The 14,610-nt window shown below is 41.6% G+C and overlaps 1 protein-coding gene across 1 annotated transcript; it reads right to left on the reverse strand.

Moving 5' to 3' along the window:
• Nucleotides 1-146: 146 nt before the first annotated feature.
• parp10 (poly(ADP-ribose) polymerase family member 10) lies at nt 147-9,247 on the reverse strand. The gene is made up of 11 exons (XM_076112941.1): nt 9,148-9,247; nt 8,082-8,257; nt 7,483-7,725; nt 7,147-7,377; nt 6,040-7,061; nt 5,688-5,900; nt 3,841-3,967; nt 2,767-3,768; nt 2,222-2,355; nt 1,954-2,128; nt 147-1,861 (listed from the first exon to the last, which is right to left on the reverse strand). Exons 2-11 carry the CDS (start codon nt 8,254-8,256, stop codon nt 1,563-1,565), a joined length of 3,621 nt encoding a protein of 1,206 aa, XP_075969056.1. The 5' UTR covers nt 8,257; nt 9,148-9,247; the 3' UTR covers nt 147-1,562.
• Between the last annotated feature and the right edge of the window lie 5,363 nt (nt 9,248-14,610).

The raw sequence follows: 14,610 nt of genomic DNA on the forward strand, positions 1-14,610 counted from the left end.
GCTGCTCCCTACAGTTCAGGCGCTGAACTCCATCAGTTGATGATTGTCCATTTTAAAGAAAGGGAGACGATATTAATTTCTTCCAATATCTTTAAAATAAGAAGGCGACATTGGGATAGTCTCAGGTCACACAAATTATTGGCATGTTTTTAGTAAAATGTAGTTTAATCTCTGGTTGTTTGCTGCAATTTAGCAAAAGGAAAAAAATATACAGAAATTACTCATTAAACGATACATTTCACTGTCTCTTCTGTTACAATCCTTTTAAGAATCAGTTACAATTCTACATATAGAAAACAATTAACAGTGTGATGCAAATTAATAAAAGTATAAAGAATTATATATATGGCCATCTAGTGATTACAAAGTTTAACCAAACGAAAATCCTATTCCGAGCTTGTTTAGTGTTTTAATTTTGCTAAAGCTCACAAATGTCTGATCCCCAAAAAATGTTCCCAAGAAACACCTAATTGTATCTCATTTGAAGCAGCTTTATTTTTCTTTAAAATAATAATGATCTTTCTTTAGACTGCAATGTCTTTATGTTTTCTAAAAAACAAAATGATTTTACTGAATTTGTAATAAAAGAAAAGAAAAGATCTTTGGTAAATATACTCCCCAGCAGAAGTCACACAGACATAAGAATACTCAAAAATTTATGATCAAAGCGCTTCACTAATAAAAACTGACTCAAAAAGGCACATTCATCAAATCAAATGATGGCAGCGAATGCAGCCGGTTTACTGCATAAAGTAGGAACAGGGAATCAAGACCCACCACATGCTTTGCACATGTACTAACTCAGATTATTCTGTTTTATTTAAACAAGAATACACATGTCTCTTAAGTGCACAGCGGGCTAGATGTGACAGTTATGTAAGGCTAAACATTTACAACATAGATAGCTTAGAAATAATATATATAATTGTAGTAATTTTCAACCGAGGCCTAATTGTTCTTTTTGTAAACATGGTTATTGACTTTTAATCACATTTTCTTTTAGGTGCAGCAGTGGACTCGAATCTCTTCTCATATAACTAAGAAGAACCTGAACTCTTCAGAGTAACTTCAGGGAAACTCAAACCCCAGAACAATACATATCATATTCTGTTCGTATCAAACTTTTTATGTGCACAAACTAATGACTGGGGAAGATAATGGTTACACAGCAGCACATCCAGCATTGTCAGCAGACTAAATAGTTACATATCCAAAACTTTGTTCTATCCACATTTTCTGTATGAAGGAAAATCGTGCAGCAAATCATTTATGTGTGATTTCTAAATCATAAATACAACATATTTCAGATGCTTGCGAGTTAAAGCAAGGAGAACCATCATGCGAGTGTGTTGTACCAAATGAATTGTTAATTAAAATGAGCTTCTCTTGATCAGACTTGACTAAACTGAAGAACTGAAGGCGGAGCCACTCAAAAGCAGTGCTTGATGACATTTCAAACATGAAAAAGAACAACGTTCACTATAATTATAATAATAATTAGCCCTTTATAAACCAGATTCTCTCCAGATTTATGGTTATAAACTGACAACTCGTCCGTTTCCTCAGCGGTGGATTCTCTGGCACGTGATGAGATATTCAGGAAACGCTTGCGTATCGTTGAAGATGACAAACATCCCCGGCTTGGTGATGTCGTCGGTCACGCTGTCGTATCGGAGGGGGATGTCGTCCGTCTCCTTCAGCGGGGCCGTCTTCATCGAATGGCAGCCTTTGGTGTAGTCTCCTGTTAGAACCTTTGACACAAAGATATACTTGTACCCCTCCGCATTTGGGGGGGAATACTGCTCCTGGACGGACAGCGCCGAGTTGACAGCAAAATACACGCCCTGACCGAAGACGGTGGCTGCGTGGAAGAAAAACAAAGACGTCAGAAATCGACGCCCGAGACGAGACAAAAGTGGGTCAGACAAGAGAACAGCGGCATCACAAACATACCGTTCTTTCCACAGAAGCTTCTGTTGAACCCGTGAACGCAGATCTCTTTCACACTCGTCTCACTTGTGCCGTGATAGAGAGTCCGTTCAATCTGCGGATACGTGGCGCGCTGCAGCACGCTCGCCTTCTTCAACTTGTACTGATTGTATAGCAGTCGATTCATGAGCTTCTCCACCTGGTGGGGGGGGGGGGGGGGGGTGTTAGTGTTATTACAGACACACAAAACAATTTGTTGGAAGATATGCTGCCATTTTTGCTTGTAAGTCACCTTTATGATTCTGATTTTGCTGTGGTATTCCTGTATGGTCTCATAGAAATTCTTCACCACGTTCTGAAATTCGTCGGATTCCTCGTCGACTTTGGTCGCTTCGGGCAGATGTGACAGCAGAGAATATTCCTCTTCTGATAAAAAAGGGTTTAGACTTTGAGTTGTTGGATTAGATGTTGTTAATCTTATCATTCATATCAATTATCAACAGAGACATTTAGCAAAAGAACCTGGAAAAAAGCAGTAAAAGATGATCTGACGAATCCAAAATATAACTGAATACATTAAGAAATTATACCGTTATTCAAATAAATAAAATGGAGCAGCGAGCTACATAAGAGCAACAAATTCAGCTGGCAAGTTTAGAGAGAAATCACAAAATTACACAAAATGTCAATGAAGGTAGAAGCATGCTGTCTGCGTTAGCTTTCTTTAACATAATGGTGCATTCAGATATATTCTTGTCTCATAATCTTTTTAAATAAATACACAGAAGAATCCTCCTGCAGGAAACATAAAGCACTAGAACACTGTAAACACTTTACCTGGTACATCAGCATCCAAATCCCCTAATTCGGGCAGCTTCCTGGAAACTTTCACAGCTTTCCCTGAAGCTATGTTGTACTCCTGCATCTTCTCAAAGTTGATGATGTGGGGCTGATTGTCCAGCAAGATATCGACCGTTTTCAGCCTCATCCTCAAAGCGTTCTCGATGAACACGGTGGCCTCGGGCGAATAGGGCGTCGTGTCTGAAGAGGCCGGGTCGTGATACACCCACTGGACCGTCCTCAGGATCTCCCGGTCGGATATGGCACTGGACATTTTCTCCAGCAGCAGCTTCAAGTCACACACTCCTCCGGTCACGTAGTCCTTGAAGCCAGAAACGGCGATGATGGTGCCCTGAATTTGGATCTCGACTGCGTGCTTCCTCTTGATCATCTCCAGGCACTTCCTGTGGTACTCGGACATGTTCTTCACACACCTGTGCTCCAGTTTCTCCTCTACCTGCCTCTGGCTGACCTTCTTCCCGAAGGCTATGTCCACCCGAATCAGGTCGCAGTTATAGCCGGCATACACGAGCATCTGTATGGTGTTGGCTGCCTTGATGGCGTCCTGTAAGGAAACATCTGCGCCCTTCACCACCTTGGGGCTCTTGTCACTGCTAGAAGAGGCCTTGTGTTGGATCATTGTCTTGGATAGCTCCAAGGCTTGCTGCAGCTGATCCTCCTCCTCCTCCTGGGACCAATGACTGGACTCCATGGAGTACTGGATGGCTAGAGACATTTGGGCCTCTTCTTCGAGGGCGCTAGAAAGGCCGAGCGCTCCATCATTCAGCGGGAGTGACCCAGTTGTGGTGTTCCCTTCAGCCGAGAGCTGGGAGTCATCCACGACCATCACAGAAGAGTCCTGGTCCGTCAGGCTGGTGGGTCCCTCTGCCGTGTACAGGTCCACGTCGACCATGTCATCGGGTTGGTCTGAATTGGTCGCCCCCTTCTCGATTCTTTCATCGACGGCTGAGACGATTCTCTTCGCCTCCTCTAAAAGGCCTACAAAAGAGGTCAACAGACTGTTTAAAGCTGCACAGAAATATGGGACATTATTGCAGACAGATATATTACCTTTGTCTGCAGTTCCATTATGATCAGTCTGCATTGAATCAGATTTTAAGTCCTGTGGAGAATCATCCAAAGAACCTTTCTGGAAGTTGCTGTGGGACATCAGGTTCCATGCAGTTTGAAAAATGTCCTGGAATAAAACAAATACCGTGTTTCAGTAGCAGGAAACCTGAAATAATTCACATTTCATTTCTACAATATCTCTACTGATCCGAGTTCGGTATTCTGTATAGTGTGAAGAACGCCTCCAGCTGTTACAGATGTTCTCGGTGTCTCTGGGGCGCAGCTGCAAAGTCTGTTCGTTCTGTGGGGATCAATGGCGTTCAAAAACGTCCTTGTTCTTATCGCCTGTGTTTGTGCACCCATTCACTTCCATTCACACACTGATGACGGGGGGGGGGGGGGCTACCGTTCAAGGTGCCACCTGCTCATCAGGACTAAACTAATTCACATTCACCAATGGCCTCTGGAGATATTTGCCTCAAGGACACATCGACATGGACAAGTGGAGCCAGAACCGAACCGCAAATTTTCAGACTGATCTTCCTCAATATTTCCTTCATTAACGTTTTGAGAGTTTATTTTGTTTATTTATCCGACGTAGCGAAATCACCGCGTGCACGCAATTTATCCTGGTACAGAGGCACAGCTGGCTCGCTTTCAGATCAGTCAATAACACACACACACACACACACACACACACACACACACACACACACACACACACACACACACACACACACACACACACACACACACACACACACACACACACACACACACACACACACACACACACACACACACACATTTATCTATCGAGTGGATTACAATTACCATCAGCACTGATCGCATATCCACATAAAAAGGTGGCAAATTGACCCTTTTATTAAGTTATAGATGACAGTCTGACTGGATATTAACCATAACTGCATCATACAATCTTTTTGTACGGTAGAAATGAACATATCTAACTGAGAATACTTTACTTCACAATTAATGACCAAGTTTTAGGGTTTATTTCTACCTTCCCGCTGATTGTCTCCGTTCTCAAGCTTGTTTATTGGCTTGTGGCATCCCCAACACTAACTTTTATCAAATTTACATTTTCATTGTGTGGCAAGAAGGAAGTGTTCTGAAAATCCTCCCTTGTTGGTGATTGCAAGGAACATCTGTCAAGCTATGATAAGACTGGAGGCTAAGCGGCAGAAAAGCATCACATTGGCAGAACAATCAATCCCAGAAACAATAAGCAAAAATGGAAAAACATTATGTAAATATGGTACTCCCCCCCCAGTCACCGCTCCTCATGTTATTACTGTGACAAAGGAAAACCAAACTCTGTGCTCTCGAAAGCAAATTGTTGATTCTCGTGACTGGAGCGTCAGAAAATGCATCAATTCATCAATCTTACAAATTGTTGTGCTTTGGAGAATAGCCAGCAGTGGTGCAGTTAATGGTCTGAAACTACAAGTATGTTTTTTTTCATTTGTATAACACAGCATGTAACGCACTATCTGATGTGTGCCTCGGATGTGCAGTAATGCCTTTACCGCACCAGTTAGCCTGATCTTAACAAAACATTTTGAACATAAAACAGTTTTTCATACGTGTGTTTGTGTGTGAGCCGAGGCTGGCAACAAACGAGCAGTAAGACCTGAAACATCAGTGTTTCACTTCTGCCTTGTGTACGCTGTAAACTCGGCCTCAGGCTGTGCTGCACCAGGCCTCAAGACTGCTTGTCAAGATGAATGACAACTGGTTTGACTGGCTAACTGAGAGGAAGTATGAATAAAACAGAGGACACAACACACGAGGAAAAGCTCCGCTCTGCTCCATCGTTACGTTACCTGGTGCGGCAGGTATTCCCAGGGCACGTGCTTTGGGTTGATATAGACCGTGAACTTTGTCTCCATCTCCTTCAGGATGCTCTTGCACTCCTTCTCGTTTAAAAACCTGGTCACTCCTGGGACATTTACTGTGATGGTTCTGGTGCAGATAGAGGACACGACACCTTGCAGCACCTCCTCTGCCATTTGACAAGCAGTAGCGTGGCCATGGAGCTGTCGGGTCAAAAGCAATGTTAAAACGGCAACAGAAATGAAGGAGACAGTAGCTTGAAGAGCAAACATTCAATCACCAGTGGCATCAAACCACTGCTTCTTACTCTGCTTGGACATGTGATACTGGTGCATCGCATACCTTTAACCCACACACGTCCTCTGCTTCCAGGGGAAAAATAGACACCTGGTCCATGTCAGCCAACAGCTGATGACAATGGATCTGGATGTATTTCAGCATGCCCGGCTCCATAGGGATGACCGTCTCCCTTTCGATGGGCGTCGTAAGAAACTCCATGATTGCCATCTGCTTCTCGCTCTCCATCCCCTTCAGAGTGAACACATCAATATTCCCGGCTTGTTCCGACACCTTTACGGTGGAGAAACCCAGAGCCTGCAGGAACTCGGACCACTCCCTGCAGTACAACATGCACTCATATTCCGCGTCCACCGGTATGCTGAGGTGACACAGCTGGGATTTTAAAAAGCTACACGCCTGGTCGGCAGAGTTCTGGCATAGGGAGGTTACAACAACATTACAGTCTGATACGGTGTACATGGCAGGTGACCCAGTTTGAGTCATAGTTTGCAGTAGATGCTGTTTTACGTCTTCTCTTGTGATGAGCTGAGCCTTTTCTGGCTCGAGGGTGAAACGAGTCTTAGCCATTTTGACAAAACAGTCCAAGATGGCGTGTCTTATCTGCTCGACCTTTTGTCTGTCGGTCCCTGCAATGTGCACGCCATTGTCTTGGATTTGGATGGTGAGATTCGGGTGAGCATTTTCAGTGTCCCGTCGAAAGGTGCCGAGTTGAAACAAAGCAAGTTTTACTGGGTCAGCGATAGGAATATGGCTCGATAGTGTTTCTTCCTCCTCCGTTTGCTCCTCCATGACTTCCTCTGCCGCCGTCGCCTCTTCTACTGCTTCAGGGGCAGCAAGAGGCTTTGAGGCCACATTAGAGGAGGACTGGCCGTCTGCATGGACCACCATGGGAGGACTGGTCTGCATCTGAATATCCTCAGAGTTTCTCTCAGTCATATCTTGGCTTCCAGTTCCAGAGCCCTGTGACGTTAAACTTTCTGTGGGTAAGAGGAAGTCGAAGTACGGTCTCACGACGAGATCAGCATCGTCCAGCTTGTGCGGGTGGTCGAGAGTAGGGCCCACCGCTGTTAGAAGGAAACATTTTGGTTAATAAAGAAAACGATGACGAAACAATAAGAGTTTTAAAAAGGTTGTATAACACTAACTTACATTCATAGTTGACAAAGGACACCTTGGCTGTACCAGCTGAAAGCATCGTGACGTCCTTCACCTTCTGATTCCCACCTCGCTCGCTCTCAAAGTACAAAGTGAGCAGGTCTGGAGAGGTGCTGGGTTGCAGATTCTCCACTAAGACGGAGTCAGTCGGCTCAGTCTCTTCGAGAGTTACCTCGGCCCCATCAAGTTTCCTCTTGGAGATTCTAGCACCAAGGTTTTGGAAATCTACCAAAAACAAAATAAAACATGTTAAACAATGCTATGAAAAAAGATGACAACCTGAATATTTGGAAGCACAAAAGCAAAAAGGAAACCGTGTGTTTAGTACACCTTTCGAGAGGGGTTGGCTGAGTTGAATGAGGATGAAATCTCTCCCGGGCGAGGGATACAGAGTGTAGTCAGGCATGTTCAAGCCCATCATGTTCTCCACATAGAGCTCGATCATCTCCGTGCTGGTGTTGGGGTTGATCCCCCGCAGCAGCAGTCTACATCGGCCCTTCGAGGCCGGCTTTCTCACACTCAGCTCGACATTGTGCAGAACGTGGTGCCCTTTAGACAGCACTCTGGCTGCAGCTGTCAACGTGATCCCAACAGAAATGAAAGGCAGAATTAGCATACGGTGCTTTAATGACAAATTGAGACACGGTTTCCATTAATCATCTAGAATTAGAACTTCTTATTTGCACAGAAATGTTTTGTTTCTCCTTAAGTGTGACAGGCTGTATAAAGAAGTTGTGATACTGTAAATATTCTACCTTTCACAAGTGCAGACTACACCAGAGTTGACTATGATATTGTTTGTTGATGTTACTTTGTTAAGAAATTGGACATTTTGAAGCAGCTAATGTCAAAAGTTATCAAATCACAAAATATTTATGTACATATTTGCTAAAAATTCCCCCGACAAATACTCCTATGTTGCCACTTGCCTTCTGCCTCTTCAAACAGCAGTATGGCGCGGTCACCGTTCTTCTCCACAGAGACGAGTGGACCCCCCCCAGAGCGCCGCTTATTCTCAAAGTACAGGAACAGCAGCTCCTCATCCACGAATGCCGGCAGCGCCAGCACCTCCACCGTCCGCTCCTCGGGGCTTTCAACAGGCATTCTGAAAATAAATATGAAACACATGTAAACACATCGTTTATCATCTTTGGGTTAGGGTCAGACCAATCCTGGAACACATCTGTCTGACAACAATTTAGCTTCTGGGGACAACTGCCAATATCTCAGGTGTACAGGAGATACAACGAATATCCAGGTCATCACCTTCCATGTCAGTGTAAATAACGCTACACTGTATATCAAAATCATAATGTTTCAGACTTCGACACTTAAAATATATCAACACTGTATTTTACAATACATTTAGGAAATATATATTTGGAAAATTAGGTGTTTTATTTTGTATAATGAATAATAAGACATTGCATTTGACTCAAATGAACTTTATAATATTCGTATAGACTTCCACACAAGAGTACAGGTAAGTTTCTGGGTTATCTATAAGCAGTTCAACAGAAAGTTGCCATTTAAAACATATTTACAGCAAAACAACATTTCAACAAGCAACAAACACAGTTCCATTTTTAAATGTGTTTAAGAGGACAGAGTAGATTAAAGCCTACACACACACACACACAACACTGAACTGTCCACCGCTACCTGACAGGAAGCTCGGCCTCTACAACAGGTAACGTCACAGTATGAAATGTAATGGTGGTGCACTGAAGAGACATTCCACTTCAACTGTTTACCAAATAGAGTCACCTATTCTTCGTCTATTGTTCCTCTACTGCGTGTAGTTTACCTTAAGCTCGCGTCTGCTCTTTGCTATCGTTAAGCTAGAAAGTGAAACTAGAAAGTTAGCTAGTAGCTACAGCTGCCATGTTTTAAAACACAGAAGCTCTGTGTGTTTTGTCGCACATGGTATTTATTCTCAGAATAATAATATACATTTCGCTAAGGATATACAAGGTTTGTTGGAGCATTACTTACTTGGGCTACAAGGAAAGCATTTGCTCATAAAGTCGTTCTGCGACAAACGGGTGGACCGAGAGGCGGAGGACTTCCGTGTTGTGCTGCTTGTCGGGCAGAGGATGACGTCATCGGCTACAAGATTTAAAGGGGAACGCACCGCGATTCAAGGTTCCCGATTCCAATGTACCCCCTTAAGACCTTAAACCCTGAAACCTCAGGGACTTACTGGGGTCACCTGGTAAATGGTTGGCCTGATCCCAATGTCCCCCCCCAAGGCCTTAAACCCTGAACCCGGGTCTTACCGAGGTCATCTGGTAAATGGTTGGCCTGATCCCAATGTCCCCCCCCCAAGGCCTTAAACCCTGAACCCGGGTCTTACCGAGGTCATCTGGTCAATGGTTGGCCCATTCCCAATGCCCCCCCTCTAAGGCCTTAAACCTTGAACCCTCAGGGACTTACCGAGGTCACCTGGTTAAAGTGTGAGAGACTTGAAATGGTGTAAATATATCACGTTCCGATGACAACGTCAAAAAATATTACGTACAATTGTGGGTATTTATTTTATATTTTCTTACTCCCTGATTTGAACGTCTTCCAGGCTCTTTCCTCACAAGATGAGAGGTAATTGTCGAACAATCTTTTTTTACTCGTTTTTGTCAAAACAGCTTCAATAACAAAATGAAATGTTTGATGTGTAAAAATCCCTGCTTTTATTCCTCTGATTTCATGTGTTTTTCTCTTCCATCTTTAATCATTAATGTTTCTGAGTAAATGTAATTTGCCAGGCTGAACACCCATGTGCCGTCCTCATGGTTTACCTTATTGATTTTTTACGTCTCCATGCTTCCACTGGTAGCCCTGTGATTAAGGTCACATTGCTATGAATTGTGGGTAATTCCCGTGTGCAAAGTCTGCAGAAATGTGGACTTACGAAAAGGGTTCACAAAGCCCTCAAACACTCGACGATTTGACAGTGGGACAGCCCTAAACCCTCACGGACTTTGCGGGTCTGTGAGGGGTTTATTTGACTTTCTTATGGCTGCAAGTCCAATAGACTTCCATACACGACATCATACAGCATTTAATTATGAGCATATGTGCTTGATCAGTTCTCCATACTGAATGTTAACTTCAATAGAGTTTGCATTGTGTATCTTATGAGTGAGTTCTCAGACCCTATAGGCTGTAATGCAACTATTATATCTCATCAATTATAAATGTTTTCATTAAAAGTGGCGTATGTACAGTCTTGGATATGGGATTTATTCAAGTGTTCTGGAAAAGTGTTAAAGAAGAAATTGAAAATGAAAGAAGTGGAAATCTGCTTAGATCCATTGTCATTTTGGTTAAGATCTGCACCCAAGGAGATATATGGCACATAACAGAGGTACTGCAGGTACTTTTATTGATTGCCAAGAAAATTATAACTGTGAATTGGAAGTATGTTAAACCACCAATCACACTGAAGCAGGTTATTTATTTATTTATTCTGAGGTGTGATGTCAGGGAATGTCCTGTTCTGTTGAAAATAAATAATTGGCCTGTGCATGATTGATTCATGTGCCACGCTGAGTATAGAGTGTGTTCTAAAACACGAGCTGAGATATAAATAAAATAGTGGCTGAGCAGCCTCCAAGTCAATGCTTTCTATAGTTCATTATCTTTCCATGCCATTATTATGAACGTATACATAGATAATCAGTAGGCCAAGCTGAGCATTTTGAAATGTTAATGCAACATGTACATAAAGGCTGAGCTTCAAGTACAGCGTGAGTGAATGGAACTCCATATAGCCTTCAATGCGTGTCATCATTATAGGTTTTCATGTTAGAAAAAAGTTTGTGCCGTCTACTCAACTATATATTATATACAGTATATCTAGATTCAAAATTGAAAAAAAGGATAAAGAATTAATAAGAAGTCTGATTTCTGATTCAGCAACCGCACTAATTATACTAATTTGTGAAAAGGAACACGTTTCTCCCACAGCAGCCTCAAAACAGCTGTACTGTGAAGTCAAGCTGTGCTGCGCTGAGCTGCTTCATAATGAAGCAAAAACAGCAAAGAAGTGTGTAGCAGCGGGCAGGGCCAAGTCTGCAGGGACAACAACTTAAAATGTTAATCTCATTTAAGCTTTCAATTTAAAAGTCAAACATCCTGCTGAAGCACAGTTTACCATTCACTATTTATATTTCGTGTTACATTCCGATGGTATCTCATCATGTGTTTAATATAGATTATTTCAGAAAAAAAAAGTAATAATCTTGAATATTAAATGGAAATAAGAGAAAATAACCACAACAACCTGCTGGTATTCACACATTTCTATTACAAGTCTATTAGTTGTAGTGTGTAATGGTGGATGAAACAAACTTACCGCATAGAGGGGGGCACTCAACACCGTCTCTCTAATCATAGTGGACAAATGAACATGTTTCTGATTTCATCCTCTAAAGTTTAGAGGTTTAGAGTCTCAACGAACACAATTTAAATGATGGAGATGACATGAATACCTAGAAGAGGAAACACAATATGTATTATACATGTATAATAAATTAGTTCAAAGTGGTTGCCCAAAGGCAAAACATATTGATGTTTATAGAAACAATCATTATGCTGTTGAGAACCAGTGAAATGTTATGTATTTCTCTAAAAAAGAAAGACATCTTTTATTAAATCATCAAAGTAAATAATTGGGTCTGTGTATACCAGTCTGAATACTGTACAGGCTATAGCCATCTTCATTACAGCTTCCCACAACATGTGTATATATATGTTGTATTATTATTTATTAATAAGCGTCCTTGTCCTTTTCAAATATTTTTGCAAAAGACTCCAATTATGTGTTTCTGTATTGTGGGAGTTCACTGACAACTGAATAACTGAACAATGCATGTTTTTCATTATCCATCCCTCCCACACAAGTCAGTATCAATGACCTGAAAGTGAGAAATTACACAACGAAAATAAAAATGTTAATTTTTATAAAGGTGCTGCTTGGTTGGGTTTTATATAAGTATACAACAATGTAAACCTCAACTGGATGGAATTGAAGATCAAACACGGGTGTGTAGGACAGACTCTGTAATGTTTGAAGTTTTAAAAGTGTCTGTAATTGCTTTAGCGTCGCATCGGTCTTATAATGGACAAATCAAGTGACGTTAATGCTGATACATGATCTTGTCCACTAGGTGACAGTGTCCCCTGCAGAACAGATGTACACCACTCACTGTCGTCTACAAGGTGGCTGTCAAATTTGAATTATTAAACAAATATTGTGGCATCAGCCTGCTCTCACATGGAGAGGAAAAACATCATAAAGACACTGAACGGGCAAATGTCCCATTATGTTTCAAGGCACACGGAGCAAATCATGGCCTATTTCATGAGCGCCACCAAGCTGAATTCCTGACAAGAGTTACAATGTTTCAGATCAGATTCTTGGATGAAAACGATAAGTCATAAAGCATTCACACATCTACAACACCTTCCACTCACACATCTACAACAATTTCCGCAAGTGCAGCTAATGATTTAAAGCCTGGACAATCACAGCTGTGTTTCGTCAAAACTGCAGAGCCAGATATGTTGCCAACCCAACATTTTGTTCTGTGGCACATGCTAAACAATCCTACTGACAATTACTGAAGTGGTTATATGTTATGTTTCATGCGCATGACGCTTTAAAGATGCAGTGTGCAGGATTTGGTGACATCTAAAGGTGAGGTTGCAGACTGCAACCAACTGATTGTCCTCCCGCCTACCAAGCATGTAGAAAAACTAAGGTGGACGACGAGAACATTTGAAAATGGCCCTATCTAGAGCCAGTGTTTGGTTTGTCCCTTCTGGGCTACTGTAGAACATGGTGACCAGCTCCGGGAAGAGGACCCGCTCCGTATGGAAATATAAACGACTCATTCTAAGGAAAACACAACGATTCTTATTTTCAGGTGATCCCACGCTAAAGAAAGCATACTCTTCTACATTTCTAAATGATACACGCTGTTCCTTTAAAATAGACACTACACAATAATAACACACTTTTAAAGGTTGCAAACAAATTTAGTAATACAAATGAAAATAATGAAAATACAGTGCATTGTGATGGTAAAAACCTCCCATTAAAGGCACTTAAAACCTACTTTTTATTAATAATATGTCACAATGTACATCAGAAATGTGCAGTATGGATTTTAATGATAAGGCACCCCTGTATATGCTGTATCATATGTCCAGTCTTCGTGATAAATGATGAACGTTTATAACTTCAACAACAACTTGTTGTTCAACAAAGAACCTGGTACAACACTGATGAAAACCTCATCGATGGCTCCACTACAGCACAACTCTAAAGCCATCTCTTGCTGCAGGTCTACAGTAATAGAGCCCTTTAGGGCTAGTGGACATTCCAACAATCAGCCCCAAAACAATGTTTTACTATGTAATGAGCCATGTTGTTAAAAAGATGTAAACACAAGTAATCTGTGATCCTAAATTTCTTGAATGCGACCTTTGACACTGCTTCAACGAAAGTTAACGAAAGTTAATAATAGTTACACACTTAAATGTATGCAAGGTGTGTTTTAGATGGTCTGATTTCAGTATGTTTAGACTCAGTATATTCAAATATGAGTTAATACATTTTAGGTGAACAAAAAAATAACATAAGTGAAGAAAAATCAGTATTGCTTGACCTTGATTTCTGACCATAATGTTGAGAAATAAAATTCACAGAAATATAATAGAACAAAATTATGACAATTTGAATAACTTTTCATATGTTTTTCAAATTTCAAAGTGGAGGTGGCGGTTCTGTAGTGCAGGTAGTTTATGAGAATTTGGTCAGATTCATTCAGCCTGACGAAAAAAGAGCTGATTGTTATATCTGCCATTATGGTGGAACGTTAACATGAAGTGATATTTACAGTATAGTCAAGAGGATAATTAAAATGCCTTTACGTTTGTTATCTGTAAACATGGATGTGTGGACGGCTTCCAAAATACTTCTTTGCTTTGTCTACACATCAACAGAGTTTCCATGGCACTCTGTCAACAGATCTTATCTGTTGTCAGTGACCATAAACATACAAAGCTTAAGGTGGACACAATGCTAGTAAATAGCTAAGAACTTAAAGAGTATGCACATACAATAGTACAAAAGCTGTTCATGTACAGCATGATAAGTGACACATTTCATTCGGGGGCGACGTAAACAAATGGCAGTGCTTTTGTGTTGTTCATGGCCTGGTCATTGTCTTCGTCTGGGCACACAGAGCAGAGAGTGAAGCTCTATTGGTTTGTCAATAGCATTTGAATCAGGGGACGAAAAGGAAACAGGGCGGACCAGAAGAGTTCATGCGACAACGTCTTTCTAAATCATGACAAAAGCACTCTTCTTCCAGCATGAGGCGAATGAAAAATAAACATTTGAACGGCTGCTGAGGTTTGTTTGGTGGTCACCCCGCTGCACACAGCTCGGTA

Source organism: Anarhichas minor, unplaced genomic scaffold, assembly GCF_050575085.1.
Source record: "Anarhichas minor isolate MPS153535 unplaced genomic scaffold, ASM5057508v1 ptg000051l, whole genome shotgun sequence".
NCBI classification, from domain to species: Eukaryota; Metazoa; Chordata; class Actinopteri; order Perciformes; family Anarhichadidae; genus Anarhichas; species Anarhichas minor.

Bases quoted from the DNA above. Each gene is read 5' to 3' on its own strand.
- parp10 (XM_076112941.1), bottom strand. From the start codon at position 8,256: ATGCCTGTTGAAAGCCCCGAGGAGCGGACGGTGGAGGTGCTGGCGCTG. The intron at 7,726-8,081 runs GCAAGTGGCAAC...TCACGTTGACAG, and splicing joins GCTGTTTGAAGAGGCAGAAG to CTGCAGCCAGAGTGCTGTCT. The intron at 3,769-3,840 runs GTAATATATCTG...CCTCTTTTGTAG, and splicing joins TAATGGAACTGCAGACAAAG to GCCTTTTAGAGGAGGCGAAG.